General features: G+C 47.0%; 1 protein-coding gene across 1 annotated transcript; it reads left to right on the top strand.

Annotated features, from left to right (window-relative positions):
- The first annotated feature begins 1,697 nt into the window (after nucleotides 1-1,697).
- mgat4a (alpha-1,3-mannosyl-glycoprotein 4-beta-N-acetylglucosaminyltransferase A) lies at nucleotides 1,698-19,339 on the top strand. Its single transcript, XM_068746110.1, has 16 exons — nucleotides 1,698-2,023; nucleotides 8,073-8,240; nucleotides 9,196-9,336; nucleotides 12,733-12,866; nucleotides 12,950-12,996; nucleotides 13,110-13,223; nucleotides 14,024-14,099; nucleotides 14,476-14,590; nucleotides 14,834-14,964; nucleotides 15,052-15,159; nucleotides 15,251-15,325; nucleotides 15,411-15,529; nucleotides 16,260-16,338; nucleotides 16,600-16,660; nucleotides 16,964-17,076; nucleotides 17,186-19,339. The coding sequence occupies exons 1-16, from the start codon at nucleotides 1,930-1,932 to the stop codon at nucleotides 17,210-17,212; spliced, it is 1,602 nt and encodes a 533-aa protein (XP_068602211.1). The 5' UTR covers nucleotides 1,698-1,929; the 3' UTR covers nucleotides 17,213-19,339.
- The last annotated feature ends 71 nt before the right edge of the window (nucleotides 19,340-19,410 follow it).

The following is a 19,410-nucleotide window of genomic DNA, read 5'->3' as shown; positions in this document are numbered from 1 at the left end:
TGATCGGTGTTCAGAGCGCTGATGGCTCTCGGGAAAAAACTGTCCCTGAGTCTGTTGGTCCTGCTCTTGTGCAACCTGTAGCGCCGTCCGGAGGGCAACAGGTTGAACAAGGTGTGTCCAGGGTGGGACAATGTTCGTAGATCTGCTGAGGTAGCGAGAGCCGGCGATACAGTCCAGGGGGGGCTGTTCTTTTTTTATTTATTCTTTCCAAACAGTGTTTGGTAATTTATGGGTGAACATTGAAATAAATGTATTGTTTGAAACATTAATAAATGTGTGCACAGACAATTATTTTGCACACAGTAAGAAAATGTTAATTTGTTGTGTTCTGTTGGCATTACTCCTTTAAAAGGCGTTAGCTCCCCCCCCCCCCCCCCCTGTTTTAGTTCTGAATTTTTTCATGCAAAAGTTTGCTTATGTTTATTTCTGGGTTATTATTTTATTTGTGTTTAATTACTCGTTTTTTTGGACTCTTACCTGAAAACTAAATTTTCTCTGACCTAGTTCTAAACACGCTTTTCCCCACTAGATGGCGTCCTTTCACCTGAAATGAACGCTACATGGTTGAAAATAGAAGTTAGACATTAATCCTGACTACTTGAAAAACGAAGACTAGCTTTAATACCAGAGGTGTTAATATTTAATTTGGGAAGTTGACAGATGCTGCATGTTAATTTACACATTGATAAATAGTTTCAAAGCATAATTTGATCACAGATGAATAATTTTGTTTTTAAGTTTTGAGTATTATTATTATTTTTTAAATAGCCTCATTGAATCCTGAACGACCAGTTCCTTGTTAAACTCACCCACCACTACAATCCAGCAGGATTACATCTACCTCAACGCCACTGCTGGGGCAACATGATCCAGATAAAGCCGCTGGCACGGTTCGGTGCACCAAACACGCTCACCATTCCACAATAGTGTGTCTACGCCAAAAAATATATTGTGCCAGATTTAGGGCACAATAAATTACAGTAGTCATTCAGGTTGAGATGGTATGGAAGCTCATTGCATTCACAGAAGAAGAAAAAAGTTTCGGTTTTCCTGAATTTCTGAATTAATTAGATAAATCATTTCTTTCCTGTTTTTAGAAGTATTTTTTTCTGTTTTTCTGAAATAATGAGATAAATTTATGATAAATATTTGCTGTAAGAACATTGATATAAAAAACAACAGTTTTAGCCGAAAACTTTATAACGTCCCACAAGCTATAATGAAACAATACAATGTATTATCTGAATATTGGCCTCTTTAGACGTGAGATTTACTGGGAAAGGACGTGAAACTTCTATTAATCGCTTATTTATCTATGAAAAATGAATCCCACTAAAACCCCGTTTACACAGCGGGAGCGTAACTTCTCGCTCACGCGCCAGCTCCCAAATCTCGCGCGAATACGCATTCCGCAAATGTAGACAAAATAAACCGAGAGGAACGTTCGAGCGAACGTTCTCCGGGCAAGGCGGAGCAAAAAGAAGTGGAATAAAATACCAAAAGAGGAAGCAGGAGGATGTATAATTTATCAACATTCTGTTCCTGGCTCTTAAATTAATCTGTTGCCAGTCGAAGCGGAACCAACGGCGAGCAGAGGCGTTGCTTGTTTCGGCCTCCGTCAGAGACCGAACAGCCTATCCGGAAGGACGACTCTCCACAGGCTCGAAATGCCTTCTAACCTGTAGCCAAGCGATATAAAACATCATGGAGCGCGTCGGCGGCTGAAGCCTGCTCTGACCATGTACGCCGCGTCGTCACGGAAGCCGGCTGACTCGTGACTATCACCGTGGGACGGTACCGGAGGGGCGGACAGAGCATCCTTTCGCCTCCCCCCCCGCCGCAACACCCCGAAGGCAGAGGAGCGGAGGGAGGCGGCGGCGGCTCCGGGTTTCCCGACACTCAGCCGGGGGGAGGCTTCGCTGACATGAGATGAGGCTCAGAAATGGAACTGTGGCCACTGCGATTATCTTCTTCACGTCCTTCCTCAGCCTGTCCTGGTACACAGCGTGGCAGAATGGCAAAGGTAAGGCGGGACGCCGGCACGCGCGTGCGTGGCGTGGGGACGGCAGGTGTTCGCGTCCACGCCGTGTGGATTTATAACGACCGAATCATTGTTATTATGATTGTTGGTGTAATATTTGACCCCTCTGGGCCCCCACGCTGTACTCGTGTTCACTTCTGACACGGTTGGACCTTGTGTCCCCCCGTTGTCCATCAGCACATTGTCCCGCTCGCGTCCTGCGCAGTCACTTTTGGGTAATTGATTGTCTTATCGAACCAGTGAAGTCATTTCCCGTCTCTTTCCTCTTTGACTTAAACATTAACTGATATTTAAACACGTCGTGTCCAACATCCTGGACCGGCCCGTCCAAAGTCCTGGACCGGCCCATCCGACATCCTGGACCGGCCCGTCCAAAGTCCTGGACCGGCCCTTCCAACATCCTGGACCGCCCCTTCCAAAGTCCTGGACCGGCCCTTCCAAAGTCCTGGACTGGCCCGTCCCATCCAACATCCTGGACCGTCCCTTCCAACATCCTGGACCGGCCCTTCCAAAGTCCTGGACCGGCCCGTCCGTCCTGGACCGGCCCGTCCAACATCCTGGACCGTCCCATCCAACATCCTGGACCGGCTTTCTGCGTCTCTTCGTTACTCGCCGGGAGGCTGCACGTGATTGGCTGGCCTTAGCGGCTTATCAGCAGCGTGAATAATTCCAGCCTTTATCTAAAGGCCGAGCCCAGAGTTCATGCTGTGACCTCTGTGGGGCCGATCAGCTTGATGAAATATTTTCCTATATTAGGAGTCCAGTGGGGGCCAGAGCCCGGGACCCGGTGTGTGTGTGTGTGTGTGCGTGTGTGTGTGACCTTTGTTTTATCTGCTGGACCTGCTGATATAATCCAGAACAGTGAGAACGCAGACACGGAGAACAGATCCTTGTTCTCGCGTTACTCGACATGATTGGTTGGTTTAAACGAGTACCTTCTTATTTTAACCTCACAGTTAGGTACTTTTTTGCATTTGACAGTATTGCTGCATATTCAAATACTCCGCTATTACGATATCGGAACACGCAGAAACCTCCTCATTGTTTGCCGGAGCCGATCCTTAACTGCCGTTTTGTGTGTAGTTGAATACTTTGCCTTCCAGCGCGGGCTTTACCCGTATTTACAGAATGACGGGGTGTATTTGTGTACTTTTACATTGATGTTTCTTATCCCCTTACAGTTATGCCTTCTCTTTTGCGTAACCCAGTCTGGGTGTTTACAGATACTTGTACTCGGAGGGGGCTTATTCTGACACTCGTGTATTTATCATGCCTGCGTGGCGTGTTCGGTTATTTGAGTCAGCTGGCGGTTTTGTTTGGGGGCATATTAAGGTGAAGGGGGGCTATTAGGCAACATGAGAATAACAGAACTTTGTTATTTATTGCCTCGCCCGCCTCGCTCTCTGCCACTCGAGTGCTGTGAATGAGCGTCGTGCCGGTCAGCTGTCCAAACACGGCTTTGCTGAATGGCTGTCTGTCTGTCTGTCCGCTTGTCCCCTCGTGAGAAGACGGCTCTCTGGCGTCTCAGCGATTATCTGTCAGATAGACAGGTAACTAACTTTCCAATATTTTTATTGATACAGCGGAAACATTTTCATTGTTTTCCCCCACAGAATCTGAGCTTCTGCGCCTGAAACGTGGAAGAGTGTGTTTTAGTACTTCTTTGTTGGAAGTAGCGAAGAAAAAAAAGAAAGAGGTGTATCCGGTTTCAATGTAACGTTTCACAATGATGCGGTGAACAAACTTGAAAAACAACAATACAGTATACAGTCAGGAAGTATTGCAATCCTAGCTATAGTGTATACTGTTGCACACCCAGTGTGTTGAAAGTAGCAATCGCATTGCATCATCGCAAGATTCTTCTGACACCGATTCTCCGAATGTAACGTCCGTCTCCGTCAGCCGTAGTCGGTTGCTTATTTATTTACTTCTTATCATTCCTTATTCAAAACGTCTCGCAGGCCAGCCTGATATGAAAGAGCCTTAAAAAATGGGAATTTCCTCTCATCTATGGAACTAACTATCTTAATTCTGGTAAAAGACTCTCATCAGACTTCATCCTTGTGGCTGGGCCCTAGAAATGACGTGCTGAGGATGTGTTTTTGTGTGCGCTATAACGGGTTGTGTTGCTATTGTTGTCTCTGTGATTTCCTGACCTACTTTGAGCCGGCTCCGAGGTGTGCGTTGCGCGTTTCACCAGATCTTCCTTCCCTTCTTTGAACCCATGCATTTCCCTTCCTGTTTGTTTAAAGGCATGGTTTTCCTCCATCGTCACTCTAAAGGCAATGGGCCGAAAATGATTTGTTGGTAAATGAGGAGGCAGGTAAGAAGGGGGGGGGGGGGGGGGGGGGGCGGTATTTGACACGTTATCTGTTAGTAAAGGACTTAGAAGGTATGGTTTGCACATTGTATTTTGTAGTAGGCAGTTTCTGGTTCTGTGCTTTTGTATACATTGAGTTGCTCATTCTCTGAGGGAGGGAAGTCTTTCAAAGTGTGTGTGTGTGTGTGTGTGTGTGGGGGGGGGGGGGGCATGGAGAAACATGGTCCAATACGGAGACGGATGAAGAGGAACACTGGATTATTATACTTTCTTTATTTTGCACCAGGCCTCTCACAATGTTGGATACTGTGTGTGTGTGTGTGTGTGTGTGTGTGTGTGTGTGTGAGAGAGATAGGTGAAAAGGCTATCGTATCTTCTAAGAAAATATCCAGAACTTCAATCCCTAAATAATTGAACTATTGGTTGCACACATTCCCAGTCTGTCAAAAACCAGAACAAGCATCTTCTGCCTGTTTCCCTCCTTTCTGTTTACTTCCTGTGTTCCACACTTGGGTTATTCATTCTGAATCTTGCACACTCTCCCTATTCTTTCAGACAGAATTCCCCGACGGCACACAATCTCCCCCTCATTGACGGGGGGGAGAGAGGGCGGCGGCGCCGCGGCGGTGCTCTGTGGATCAGTTTTCCGTACGCACGCGGATCTGTCTGCGGGCCGTAGTCGTTGCAGTCGTGCAGGCTTTGTGACGGCCGTCCTCCAGGCGATGATCTTTTCATCCACAAAAAGTGGAGTTTAGATGTTACAGGTCAGATGTGCTTTGGGGGAAGCCTCGAGTTTTGGACGACGATCAGAACCTCTCTAATACAGGAGAATGTGGGTAGATACACAAAGTGCATCACAGTTTAACCACAGATTTGCCCCAATGCTGCTCTGAAACAATTTAGATAACCACAAGAATGCAATTCAGCCTAAGTCATAGATATTTGATTAAAAACTGAACATCTGGTTGGTTTGGATGGGGGGGGGGGGGGGGGTATTCTGTGTGCTCTGCTTCATACGCTGCTGTGAAGTTCCCAGTTTGGGATGAACAGAGTCTATATTTTATTGGTGGGGGTTTCTAAAAGAGGCCGACGGTGTCGTCCCGGGAGCCGCGTGGAGGTCGGGCTCTCGGCTCGCCGCTGTCGGACGCACGCTCCGCCACAGCCGAGCTTATCATGCGTCGCAGCACACCAGAGGAAGAAGTGGGTGGAGGTTAGGAGGAACAATGAGCCCATGGTGAGGAAGCAAAAGAGGAATCGAGGTTGGAACGTTTCCAGGGGGGTGTGTTACGATTTAGTCCGACCTCTTCTGACACGACTTTAGGCTGAACTCTCCAACTTTAAAATAGGTGTGTGTTTTCTTGCTCTGCAAGCTGCGTGATGGTTGTCTCCTCATGGAGCGACTTGCACTTTCTTCAGGGGAAATACCACCAACAATCAATACTACTCTTACTACTTTGTGTACATGTGCAGTAGTATTTATGTCTTTTTTTGCTCTGCTTCTGATTCTGATCACACGATTTTGTTATGTTAGCATAATGCTAATAAAACTCTTGAATCTTGAATTGTCATGATGGAAACCCAGCGAGTCAATTTAACAATCAATGTAAAATAATCTCTCGTATTATCATGATCATTGCAATCCACAATAGGGTTAATGAAGGCCTTCATTTGTCATCAAAAATAAACTTTTTGAATTCTTAACTGTGTTGAACAGCAGCTTAAAACCAAGTGGCTAGCAGGTGCAGCACATCTTTATTATCCGGTTTGGGAGGTGGAATATTTTAGCTGCAATTCCTAAAGCTGATTATTGCTTTTTGACTCGCGGGCCACAATAGGTTCTAAAATCTGACAGATGGGCCGGACCAAGAACAGATGAATGGAGTGTTTGTGTGAGCTAATATAAATGACACATGAAAGCTATTGCATTAAAGGATTTGACCTTTTACAGGTAGCATTACAGGGAAAAGGTCAAATGAATGAGGCTTAATTATAATACAATTTTATTAAATTATATAATTTGGACAAGTTTGGCGAGCCGGATTAAAAAGACCAGCGGGTATGGCCCCCGGGCCTGGGTTTGCCCATGCCTGATCTAAAGTGTACTTGCTGTCTTTATCCACCAACCGTGAATAGTAAAAGCAAATCTGAGTTGTATTTTTACCTGATTTCATACCTGATTACCTGAATCCATAAATTTGTTTTTGCATACTAGTCCGTGTTTGGCTCTGTGGCCTTGAGTCTGGTCGCTTTGAGGGCTGCGTGTTACAAGTTCTCGACGTATGCAACGCCCCATTCCTCCCAGTTACCGTGTTAATAAACGCAGACGAATCAAAGACGACGCATCCCAGGAGTCGAGAGCGATGGGCTTACGGAGCCACGTGAGGGAATAGCGGAGATGGTTTGAATCGTGTAGGAGAATCCTTTGAACTCATTTATGTATGGCATGAAATCACAAGGAGAGGATGAGGCAATGTGAGCGTTGCCACTCAGCCCCCCCCCCCCCCCTGGTTGACTGATCCAGTCACCCAGAGGCTGTAACGTTCGTACAGGCTCATCCTTTAACCTGGCCTTTATGATGAAACCATCAGACAGTGGTTCTTACGAATAACACTTTCAACCACCTCATGCAGCTGTTCGCGGGAAAACACAACTGAGTAGAAACACTTTCGGTTGCTTGTTCTGTTCCTGTGCCGCTCCCTCTGCGTGCCTTTTTTGTTTCTTTTGAGATTACAGGTGCGGTTTGGGCTCAACCGACCTCGAGTCCTGCAATCCAAAGCTCTGATGTGGAGATGAAAGTTTGTTTTTAGTTTGAAGCTGCCCTTCTCGTGAGGTTCGGGTCAAAGGACGGCACCTGTCTGCGTGAATCAGAGGGTCCACGTTCAAGACCAGCAGGGCGGGGTGGCTGGACAAAGGCTCAGTCAGAGGGAGAGGGGAAGCGTGTTAAGTCTGGGGGAGGAAGACTCCCCCAGAAAGGGAACAATAGACCAGACGAAGATCAGAGACCAACCCCCCCCTTCCTCACACACACACACACCTGACATGTTACCCACACTCCGATGTGGCCTTTCACCAAGCTTCACGTCCTCCTCCTGCTGCCGTTGCACATCTGCTTCCTGGGTGGCGGACGCGATCAAACACGTGTCCTACCTTATCTCTGGCATGTCACAGAGACACCTCGTTATATGGGATGACCTTCAGACTCTAAGAAGGCCATCCATCCTGTGTGTGCTGCAACTCCCTGAACATAAATAGAACCGTCCGTGGCTTCTCCACAGGTTTGGCTTACCTGATCAGGTTTTAAAAAAGGTAGCAAGTGTATCGTAGCATTTGTAAAAGCAAACGTGTCGAATACAGGTCCAAGTCGTCCAAGTCCAAGCTTCGTATTATTTGGTTTAGCCCACGGAAACGGTACCTGAGTGAAAACTAATTTGTAATCGATTGCTGAACATATATGAACAAATATATATATATATATATATCTCAGGGACAAAATGATACTCACCCAGGTATTAGATTCTAAATAAGATGAGGCATCATGTAGAAATAGATTAAACGGAATGGTTACCTTTTGACCTTTGAACTCCTGATTGTCTCTTCCGCGGTTGAACGCTGCTCTCCGCGGGGCTAACGGTGACCCTCTCATCACGTAATTCATTACTGCAGTGCGTTTGTCGCTCGCTAATGAGCCCCGCTTTGCTTCTCCCCTTTCAGAGAAGCTGATAGCATACCAGGGGGAGTTCCATGCCTTGAAGGAGCGTCTCCGCGTGGCGGAGCACAGAACGCTGCAGCGCTCGTCTGAGCTCAACAACATCCTGGAGCAGTTCAGACGCGCCATCGCCGAGACGAACAGCAGCAAAGACGCCCTCACAAACTTCTCAGGTGAACGACACGGAGACGGCAACGCCGAATGAGCTCGCGCTAATGAGGAGGACATCAAAGTGGTCGCGTAGAATTCCCCGGCGCTCTGTGTTTCATTTAATCAAGCCGTCTCTCTGCAACACAGGGTCAAACTGAAATCAAAGACGTGCCGTGATCGGAGCGAATACTTTCATTCAGCTTTCTGGTTGAATTGTGGATTTAAAGACATTTTCAGTTGAATTCATTCCTCTTTTGAGTTGGGTGCTAACAGCTATTAGCTGCTTTTGAAATCTCCTGGTCTGCATTACAGGATTTATAATGATTTATAAGATCATTTCCTGTTGCGCATGGCACACAATTCAAGACAATTTAACAATTATATTTTAAGGTTTGCATAGCACATTGTCAGCCAAAGTTCTTCTTCAATTTAAACATTGTTTTTCTTATCGCTTTAAAAACATCTTTAGGTTTTAATTTTGTCAAACATCATGAATAAATAATGAAAAATTGAAACTCGATTTTCTATTTTTCTGCGTAGCACATTGTTTGCCTGTATTATTCTCACTCATTTAATGTAAATTTCAACTATAGGTCATTTAATGTCTTAAAATCATTATGCATTAAAAAAATGCAAAATGGCAACTCCATTTTGTATGAGTTACGCTTTTTAGTGATTGCAATGGTCTCGTAAAACAATACGAGGCCTGCTTAAAAGGAAATAAATGACGTACACCAAGCAGTAGCGTGTAAATCTCATGCATCGTCGGCGCCCTGCAGGCAGCGCGACTCTTATTGTCTTAAAGGAGTCCGATTCTCTCCTTCCAGTGAGCCAGTGTTTACTTTAATATTTAATTCTTTGAGCTTCTCTTCTCCTTGAACAGGTGGTCCTTGAAAAGTCTGCATGGTTTCGGTCTCTGCTTCGGTGAGTGAAGCGGATATATCTCAACTCCACTTGTTTCTCTGTGCCTGCTTTCAGATGAGACGCAGAAACTGCTGAAGGAGCTCGCAAACAGGAAACCTCTCCAGGTGCCAAACATCTACCACCACCTGCCCCACCTGCTGGACAATGAAGGCAGCCTGCACCCCGCTGTGCAGGTCGGTCTGGGCCGCACGGGAGGTGAGCAGCATCAGCCTTTTACACAAGTGCACACACAGAGACAAGACAACCTCCAGAGATCCGCTTCGCACCAGGGAAAGGATCGAGTCTCAACACGTTCTGCCTCTGGAGTCTGGAGTGAGCTTTGCAGCCGGATTCTCCACTTAGTTTACACGCCTTCTTTAGTTAAAGCGGGATTTAGTGTCAGATCTGCTTCTCACATTGTGTTTACTGCATATGTTTACTCTCTTTGATGAATCTAAGAGGGATTCTTTGTCTGGCCTTTTGGAGTGTGTTGGGTGGGGGGTCGGTTTGTTGTAGGGGCCGAACTGCTTGAATCGTGTTTTTACATTCCTGATCCCGGTGACTGATGGGAAGAACAGAATTCCTCGACCAATTAGACTTAGAGGAATGGAAGGAGGGAACATTCGGCAGCAAATGGGAGATTGGTGTCTCTGGCCTTCGGGCTTGTTTTGATCGAGGAGTCCAAGGTACTCCCACGGTGAACAATAAAGTACTCTCCGTCTCGTGATTGGTGGAGATGCATCTTTAAAGTATAAGGGAGAAACGGACCGATATTGCAGCTCGTCTCTTACCAGGTTCGGGCTCTAAAACGCTATCAGCCGTGTGCAGCACGCTGCACTATTAATCTGCAAATGGAGATAGACAACTGCCCCAAAGACGTTTTACCCCTCCTGAACTCCACAGCCCCCCCGTAAATAGCCACTGGCTATTTTTACTTCAAGGCCCCAGTGGCGCCTGTATTCTTTCCTCTTTTGTACTACCAAGTTAAAAATAACACTGGGACATAAAGGTCACTAGCGCACTTTCACGCCAGTTAACCTTACGTAAATGTACCATTTTGACATTTGCACTGAATTTATTTTGTGCGGTTTCCATGAAAACCTGTCGTCGGTTGTGTCTTTAGAAATGTAAGGAGCTTTTTAGGGCGACGGGGTTTTTGTTTTATTCTTGCTTCCTCCTTGCTGGTCAAAGCAAACGATGTGATATTCATAGCAACTAAGACACACTTTGAACTAGCGCAGGGCAGAAGAAGAATCATTTCCTTCTCTGGCCGGAGTCGGGCTCGAAACGAACAATGGCCACCGGCGTCACTTCGGCCCGGCAGCGGTCTGTAGTCGTTTCGTTTCCAGGCAACCCCAGCATTTGTTTCCAGCGACCGGCTCTCAAACGTAGAACGACCGAGATCTTTTCTTTCTTCCCTCCCTGGTTTGGAGGTCTCTGCTGACTCCTCTGGTCGCCCGAGGCCAGAGGAGGCGTCCATGTGACTGCTGCCAAACACACGGTTCCTTCTTTCCTTCTTACAGTCTCTCTGCTCAGGGACTCACATGATGTGCTGACCGGTGCCTTTGAGCAGGCATTGGCCCCGCCATCGCACTCGGCACCCAGCCTCCAGCCGGCTCAGGGAATATCTGATGGGTTTTCAGACCAAAATGGCGTGAGACTCACCGTTTTTTAGCCGCGTTGATCCGCCCTGTTGCATGTCTCTGCCTGTCCGGCTGCTTCTGTCATCCAGCAGGAACATGTTCCACGCCGCTACTCGCATCGGTGTTTACACACAAAAGTAATCCCAAGATATGGGATTACTTTGATGTTGGTCCGTTTATTGGCTAATCTGCACACGATACAATAACGTGAGGATTAATAGCTAAGTGGGCCGTTTATTGTCGGTGCAGGGTTAGCGTAGCGCTCTCGCTGTTGCTGCAACGTGTGAATGAACGGCACGTTGATTTCTGCTGTGACTGAGAGAAGCTGACGGGCATGTGGATTGTTGCGCCGTCCTTTGAGAAGGAGATGAAAGGGTGGCGGCGTGAATCCGGCAGGCCGATACGGAGACGTTGGGCGGGGCGGTTCATGCTGGACTCGCACACATTAGCGCTCATTCCTTGTCGATCAACCTGTACTTTTCTGCCGCTCTCTCTCCCTCCCTCTCTCTTCCTTCCTCCCACGTTCTTCTTTCATCCTCGACCTACTTTCCTGGCGCTGGTGGATGTCGCTATACGACACGGAGCTTGGTGTGACGAACACAAAGCGAAACTGGGGCAAGATTCTCCACGCCGCACCGATTGCTCTGGAGGATCGCACCCTTTGTCAAGCCGACTGTGCCGCTCACTCATAGTTTACTCGGTGCTTCTGTCGGGGGGGGGGGGGGGGCTTTTGTGCCCCCACATCAGCTCATCTAGCACACTTCCCCTTTAAGACTTTACATATGCAAACACTTGCACATATTTGATAACTTAAAACACTCTTTGTGTTCAGAGAGTGAAACAATAATACAGAACCCAAAATTCCCTGATGAGCTTCCCACCATGTGCACAGTAGCACAGAGGCTAGTGTCTGCTAAAGCTAATGCTAATTAGCATTAGAAATACTAATAACACTGAACGCTTATTTAAATGACCCACGCTCTTTCCTAGTTACTGATAATAACTGGTTGAAGGTCTTTAACTTCTTTCTGGTTTACTTAGTTAATCTCTCCAGTCTAAAGCGAGGCCGTCTCTTAGCAACCACCATCCCTCACACGATGAGAGCAGCAACAGATGACAATAACCTTTCTACTGCTTGTGGCCTAAGATGATGATTGGTGCCCTATTTATATGCGGATTTTGCTGCCATCAATCACTTCAGTTCCTGGTTGATTAATCCATTGATATGAATTCAGATTAAATTCAATGTGTGGTCGCAGTTTTAAAAAGCCGCTTTGCTGCTTCTCAACTTCTAGGATTTGTTGTATTTGTCTCGTTTCTTTTGAACCTGTCGTCGCATAGAATAAACAGATTTGCTCTTTTTTTTATGTTACAAATACGTTTTTTAATCAATTGATTGGAATAAATGCAGATACAGGCGTGGGGGGGGGGGGGGATTAGAGTGAGCAGCCCCTCGCTGAAACATGCCTCCGCTTGTCCTCCTCTTGCGGCCGTTGCCTTTGGCCTGCCTGGATTTGCTTGTTTTAGCTGATGGTGAAATCACATTAAGTCATTTAGCAATACTCTGCAAATGTCTGGACACAGAACGATGCTGAGCGAATGCCAGCCATGATAAATACTCTCTGTCTAAAGTCCAAACATCGCTGGCATGCGGAGTTCATTCAATGACTCTAGAATGTTGCATGTTTAAGAGTACTTCACCCATATCTGGTCAGATTTTAATTAGATGTGGTATTTCTTTAATCAGATGCAGCAGGGGGGGGGGGGGTGCATTACAAACCGCCGCCATCAGTCATCCCTCCCACAGCCATCTGTCAGTTCGGCCATGATTTACTGTTCTTGCAGATTTAGGCTGTTTTAATGAGTCCGTGTCTGATAACAAAGGTTTCTGCTCCGCTTTGATGACATGTTCACCCCTGCAACGTTCCGTGTTTCCTGCTCACACCCCACTCTCTGCACATCCTCCCAGTCACCATTGTGATGGGGATTCCCACTGTGAAGCGGAAGGTGAAGTCTTATCTGTCCGAGACGCTGCGCTCACTGATAGACAAGCTCTCGCCGGAGGAGAAGCTCGACTGCGTCATCGTCGTCTACGTCGGGGAGGTGAGACGCTGCGTTGGTCCGGCGCCCGGCGTGCTGTGGGACGGTTTGTGTGACTAATGGGTGGGACTGTTTGATCTCTGCAGACCGATGTGGACTACGTTCAGAGCGTGGTCTCTGACCTGGAGAAAGAGTGAGTATTTGGGATTGGCCAATAGAGACACAAGGAGGTTGGGCTCCTGTGGAGGAGTGATAGAGCACTCCTACTCACTCTCACTCAGAGTGACCTCCTTTTTGATTTTGCAGGTTTTCTACGGAGCTGTCTTCGGGCTTGCTGGAGGTGATCTCCCCCCCAGCTGCCTATTACCCCGAGCTCACCAACCTCAAGGAGACGTTTGGAGACTCCAGAGAGAGAGTCAAGTAAGCAAATGACATCCTGCAGATGTGACGCCTGTGTCGTCTAAGATCAGCGGTCTGACATTTTATGAGGACAGAAAACATGTTGGGAGGCGAGATGGAGATTATGCTCTGATAGAATTGAGATGCGCGAGAAGGACGACGAAGATTGTAGAAAATGATGGGTTGGGGGGGGGGGGGCTGCCTCTGTACTTAGTATTCCACAGGCATTTCTCAAAGTCAGATCAAGGTCATCAGCAGCAGGCTCTCTCTCTCTCTCTCTCTCTCTTTAGTGCTCCCTCTGCACGTCTCTTTATCTCTGGCTTCATTAGGAATCTGTTTATGGTACAGTTTGTGCCGGCTGCTCACAGGATACACTCGGACGGCGTCTTTCGGGCCCAGAGGGCTCTGCGTTCCGCCCGCACGCTGTGTTTATGAGCACAGGTGCTCCTAACGGCAGTCTAAAGAGACGTCGTTCAGCCCGGCCTGAAGCATCCAAGTACGCGATATAGAAAAGGTGCTTTTACATCCCCTCAAGGCTGCCCTCGTCTTTGTGTATGCACTATGGAAACCCCCCCCCCCCCCGTGCCCCCTCCCGCACCCGCCTCGCGGAAACCCCCCCATGAACACACGCAGCCCTCTTTGAACAGCCACGAGTCGACCTGCAACAAACACGGATAGTTCAGGTTAAGTCATCAGTGCGACGCCGCCGATTCATGAAGGGTTCAAATCGATTCTGTGAATCTGAGTCGTCGTCCCCCCCCCCCCCCCACGTGTTGGACCGCGGGTGTAGCTTCTGTGTTGACAGCTTCTGCTCTGTTTAGATGGCGGACCAAGCAGAACCTGGACTACTCCTTCCTCATGATGTACGCCGTGAGCAAGGGAGTTTATTACGTCCAGGTACGTCTGTGGAAACGGAACCAAAGGAATGTTCAAGCAGCTTCTTGCTGCGCATTTGAAGCAGCGTCAATGCGCACGTTGCTCCGGAGCATACGACGCCACTAAACCTCCGGGTGAACAAGCAAACCTCATTCTCCTGTTGTGTGTCTCTCTTATTCTGAGCGCAGTCTCTCACGCTGCTCTCACCTGGAGGGAAGAGGTATTGCCTTTCCAACCCCCCCCACCCCCCACCCCCGTTCTAGCACTTCACCGTAGAGACGTGCCCTTAGCTCACCCTCCCTCATAGGAGAACACGGACCAGCCCCGCCCTCTTCATTTACAGTGAACTCGCTGTGGGTTGCTCCTGTCTCACGTTTTGCTGCTCCTGTTCCTTCAGCTGGAGGATGACATTGTGGCCAAACCCAACTACTTTGCCACCATGAAGAACTTTGCGCTTCAGCTGTCCTCGGAGGACTGGATGATCCTCGAGTTCTCACAGCTGGGCTTCATTGGTACGATCCACTTAAGCAACCCTTGAAAGAAAATAAGGAAATATTATTGATTATCTTGAAGTCATTTTGTTTGTCATTGAAAAACAAATTCAAACTGCCGGTTTTCTATGATATGTAATTGATTAATTGATTGTTTATTTATTTCAGGTGAATGATTTAATCGTTCCCCTGTAAAAAAGAAAAAAAAAAAAGAAGATGATTAATAAAGTTAAACATTTCACTGATTCATTCTTTTTCCTCCAGGAAAAATGTTCCAGGCTCCAGACCTCAACTTAATTGTCGAGTTCATCTTCATGTTCTACAAGGAGAAGCCCATCGATTGGCTGTTGGACCACATCCTGTGGGTCAAAGTGTGCAATCCCGAGAAAGACGCGGTACGCCACTGGGTTCCTTTTTCAGTGCTTGGAGCGTCGTCGTAAAGAGGACCGGTCTCATCACGTGTCCTCCTTTCTCTTTCAAAGAAACACTGTGAGAGGCAGAAGTCCAGCCTGCGTGTGCGCTTCAGGCCTTCCCTGTTTCAACACGTGGGACTCCATTCTTCTCTCGCCGGAAAGATCCAGAAGCTCACGGTGAGTCCCACGCCCTCGTTTATTTTTAGCAAATATTAGCGGCCACTTCCTGTGAAGAAACGTTTGCGTCCCCTCTGTCTGCGTCTTGCAGGACAAAGATTTCCTGAAACCGCTGCTCCACAAGATGCACGTCAACCCCCCAGCGGAGGTTTCCACATCCATGAAGGTATTCTGATGCAGTGTTTCTGGATTTTTGTGCGTGTGCTGTTACCTGCATTCTAGTCCGTTAGAATGTGCATTGTGTCGCACAGGTGTATCAAGGTCACACGCTAGAGAAGACGTACCTCGGAGAGGACTTCTTCTGGGCCATCACTCCTGCTGCCAGCGATTACGTCCTGTTCAAATTCGACAGACCTGTTAGCATAGAGAGGTACGTGCGTGTGATGCGACTCTGTGCACGTCACACAAATGTTTGTCTTCACCACGGCTGCCCTTCATCTTAGCTTCAGAGTGTGTGTGTGTGTGTGTGTGTGTGTGTCCGTGCATGTGTCTCCAGGGATCAGGGTGAGCTAATGGCAGGGCTCTAAAATAAGAGCAGCTTCCCACTCGTTAGCAGCAGAAACACAAAAAAAGGGAGCTGATGGTGAGAATAAAGCCTGGGAATCAGAGCGAGGTTAATATTTGGTCTCGTGCAGATGAATCTTTCAGAGGACAATGCGGAAAATGTCCGTCACGCTCCTTGAAAGTGCAGTTTGTTCCACGCTAATGTAAATATCGTTAACCCACTCCGGATAAACCACAGCAGACTTGATTCTTCTTAGTCTTGCTAACCTTGAATCCCAGTCTAACTACAGCTGAAGCACACTTGGCCCATTGACTATGGATTTAAATCACTGTCCAGGCGCTGAGATCTCCAGGGATGTCTGCAAGCTTGATTTATGATATCACAAATAGTTTAGAAAACGATCCTGGTTCATGATTCAGCGTACATACATATATATTTGAGGATTGAACCTTCCAGATGCACGTGTTGACCAAGGGAGAAGGCAGTGAAACGTGAAATTGCACATGAATTGTTTTTGGAGATTGTGCTGGGGAGAAGGGCCGTCTGTTAGTGATTTCAATGTCGCCATTTATTTTTCATTATCCATTTTTGTCAGGTTCCTGTTTCGCAGTGGAAACCAGGAGCACCCAGGAGACAAGCTCGAGAACGCCACGGTGGAAATACTGCCCGTCACGGTAGGGAAAACACGTCCGCTAAACCTCTGCGGTGTGATGTGCAAACAGTATTGATTAGATGACATTGAGTGGTTGAAGCGTATTGATTATCAACAGGGAAATGTGAGCTTGACTGAATGGCTGGCTCTGCCAGAGGCGATCCATTCTGACAGTGATTTCACACTCCCAATGTGATCATCGCTTCAAGTGAAGATTAAAATGTGTCCTTTATCGTCTTCGGGTTCACTTAACTGTCCATCTTCCTGTGTGTCCGCATGCCAGGAAGCTGGACTGCAGACCAAAGAGAAGTACAAGCGAACCGAAGACCGCTTTTACAGGATCGGTAAGTTGATTTGACAACTGCTGGTGGACACACACACGCACACACACACACACACACACACACACAACCTGTGTGCTGACACAGGTTCTGTCACGTCTGTTTGCTCACCCGTTCCAATATTGATCTACAGTTTTCCAGCCCTGCTGCAGTAATTTTCTTTTTTGTCTTGAACTAACTTCATATTCGTAATGAGTTTCCCCCTGTTTGCTTTCCTCTCTCACTTGAAACACTTGACGGAGGATTGGTGGTGCCGTCTCCTTACGAATAAACAACCTTGTGTGTGTGTGTGTGTTTAATACTCAGGCCATTTTGATAAGGGTGTGGCCGAAGGGGCTGTAGATCCTTCCTTCAATCCCATCTTGGCTCTTCGTCTGTCGGTTCTCAAGGACTCGGCTGTTTGGGCCATACTGAGTGAGGTAAGCCCGTCGGACCCGCGCTGCGTCCCGTTACTCGATGAGTGCCGCTCCGGAGGCCTCTTTGTTGATGTCTAATAACGCACCCTGGCGCTCTGCTCTCCTCCTGCAGATACATATAAAAAGGATAGCTGGGTGAATCTTCCGGAGCGGGTACATGAATCATTGCCACAGGCGGCGGATGGAAATCTTCTCGACTGCTTACGTAGGAGCTCTGGCACCTAGCAACCAGCAGTGAAGTCCACTAGCGTTGCTCGCCTGAGCTTGCCCGGGGAGCTCCTCCTCTTAATATACGTTACTTTGCTTCTCATCGATCAATATCTAGCTTTGTTTCCGCATCACTTCCTTTCAATTGAACTGTTTGTTTTTGTTTTTGTTTTTTTCCCCATTTGTGAGAATGTGAATACTACTGTTTAAAACCCAACCGCGACGCGCAAGGAGCCGTCTGCTCAAAGCGAGGACGCGCCGCGAGGACACGGCGAGGCAGCCGCTGGGCCGCTGGCGTTCACGCCGCCACATCCTGATGGGTTGTAAAAATGCTGCCATCCTGAGGGAACGCTGAGGCGTTGCACTGTCACTACCGCCTCAGCGAAGCCCGGGATTGTCCAGAATGGCGTCCTCTCTGTCGGCCACTTGCCGCCTGTCCTCAACGGAAGCGATGGAGCTCTCGATCAACGCCTGCTAAAAGAAACAAATTAATTATCAGTCACGCTCGAATGCAAATGCGCCACTTGTCCTGAAGCAACTCGACCGTAGAACGGGTTTCTGTGCTAACTGCCCAAATCTATCAAAGTGAGTATCAGGACATCTAATGATCCCGCCCTCATTTCCGACAGGCAGTGTAATGAGCTCAGTGTCCATGTATAGTAAAACCAATCAGACAATGCCTTGGCATCATTATCCCGAATGAATATATTGTTATAGTGAGATATAAGTATAGCTATGACGATCTATGAAAGTGACTTAATTTATTTGAAATAAAAGTTTAATTTTTACAAGAAGTAAAATATATTTTTATGTTATTGCAGATGTTTATGGTATCTCAGAGTCTGGTTTATTTGTGTGCCATTGTGAGCTCTGTTTTTTTTTCCCCGTTAATCATGCGTTTTATTTTCACAGCTAATTGCGAAGTTGCTTTATCTGCCAGTTCAAGTGACTTGGTTCAGTCTGTACTGGTTTTATTTCACTTCAAGCGAAACTATAACGAACACTAATTCATTTGTTACTGTTAAACTGAATGGTAGAGTTGTGGATAGACTCTGTTAAAGTAGTTGTGGGTCAGAATTGGACAAATATGTGCCTTATCTCTAGTTCCCTTGAAGTAATCTCAACATAACAGTATTTCCTCTCTAATGTATGCCTACCCTTTCATCGGTGGTTGATATTAAGGGAAATATATTTACGTGAAGTTAAAGTGGTTAAAAAGGGTGGGTTGTGATACTAGATTAAAGTCTTAAACAGCGTAATTTGCACTGCTTTATCAATGCCCTTTTCCCCCATCACTTCCTTCACATTTGTAACATTCGTCATCCTGGTTCATGTCGCTGACTCGGTTTTGTCCAGGTGCATCCGTTCCTCTGATTGGACTGGATATTTTGAATGCGGATCACTTCAGAGCGCACCTTTTGTTGTATGATTTGACTGAAGATGTGTAAATATGTAAAGTGAGCATTATTCCCCCCCCCCTTCTCTCTTCTGACTTAATAGTTGGTTGAAAATCACTTGACGTTTTGTATTGTGTGTGGCCAATGCTTTTGAGGAAAATTGAAACTTCACTCATTTTGCATCAGTGGTTTATTATTAAGGGGTTAGCGAAGTGCCTTTCTATGGAGCTGTCATTAAAACAGGACTTTTCTTTTTCTAATCATGCTTGTTCAGGTGTGTGGGGGGGGGGGGGGGGTCATCATTTGTCATAGGTATACAGGTTTGTTTTTGTTTTTGTATAGAGCAGCGTCCTCTACCAATCAGACATCCATGTTGGAGCTGTGCTCGAAAGTCTTTTTTGTCTGCCTCTCCATCAGATTCTTGTTATAATGGGGGGTCAGAGTGAGTCACATAAAAGGTGGAATGTGATTTCAAAGATTCCCCAAACAGAATTTATCAACCAGATGAAACCGGTGAATTTGTGGCATTTTGGAGTGGAGACAAAAACAGCAAAGCTCTCCCCATCAAGAACTTCACGCATCCGTCAGTTCATGTGCCTTCATTATGTACATGCCTGCCTTTGACGTTTCTGACATCTTTGAAATAAATGATCATTGTTAGACGTCATGGACATTTAGTGTTATTTGTGCTTCGCTCATGGCATTGTAAGTAAATCCGTTGCAAACATAAGCA

Source organism: Brachionichthys hirsutus, chromosome 12, assembly GCF_040956055.1.
Source record: "Brachionichthys hirsutus isolate HB-005 chromosome 12, CSIRO-AGI_Bhir_v1, whole genome shotgun sequence".
NCBI lineage: Eukaryota > Metazoa > Chordata > Actinopteri > Lophiiformes > Brachionichthyidae > Brachionichthys > Brachionichthys hirsutus.
Note: the sequence above shows the minus strand (reverse complement) of the source record. Positions and strands in the feature narration are given on the sequence as shown.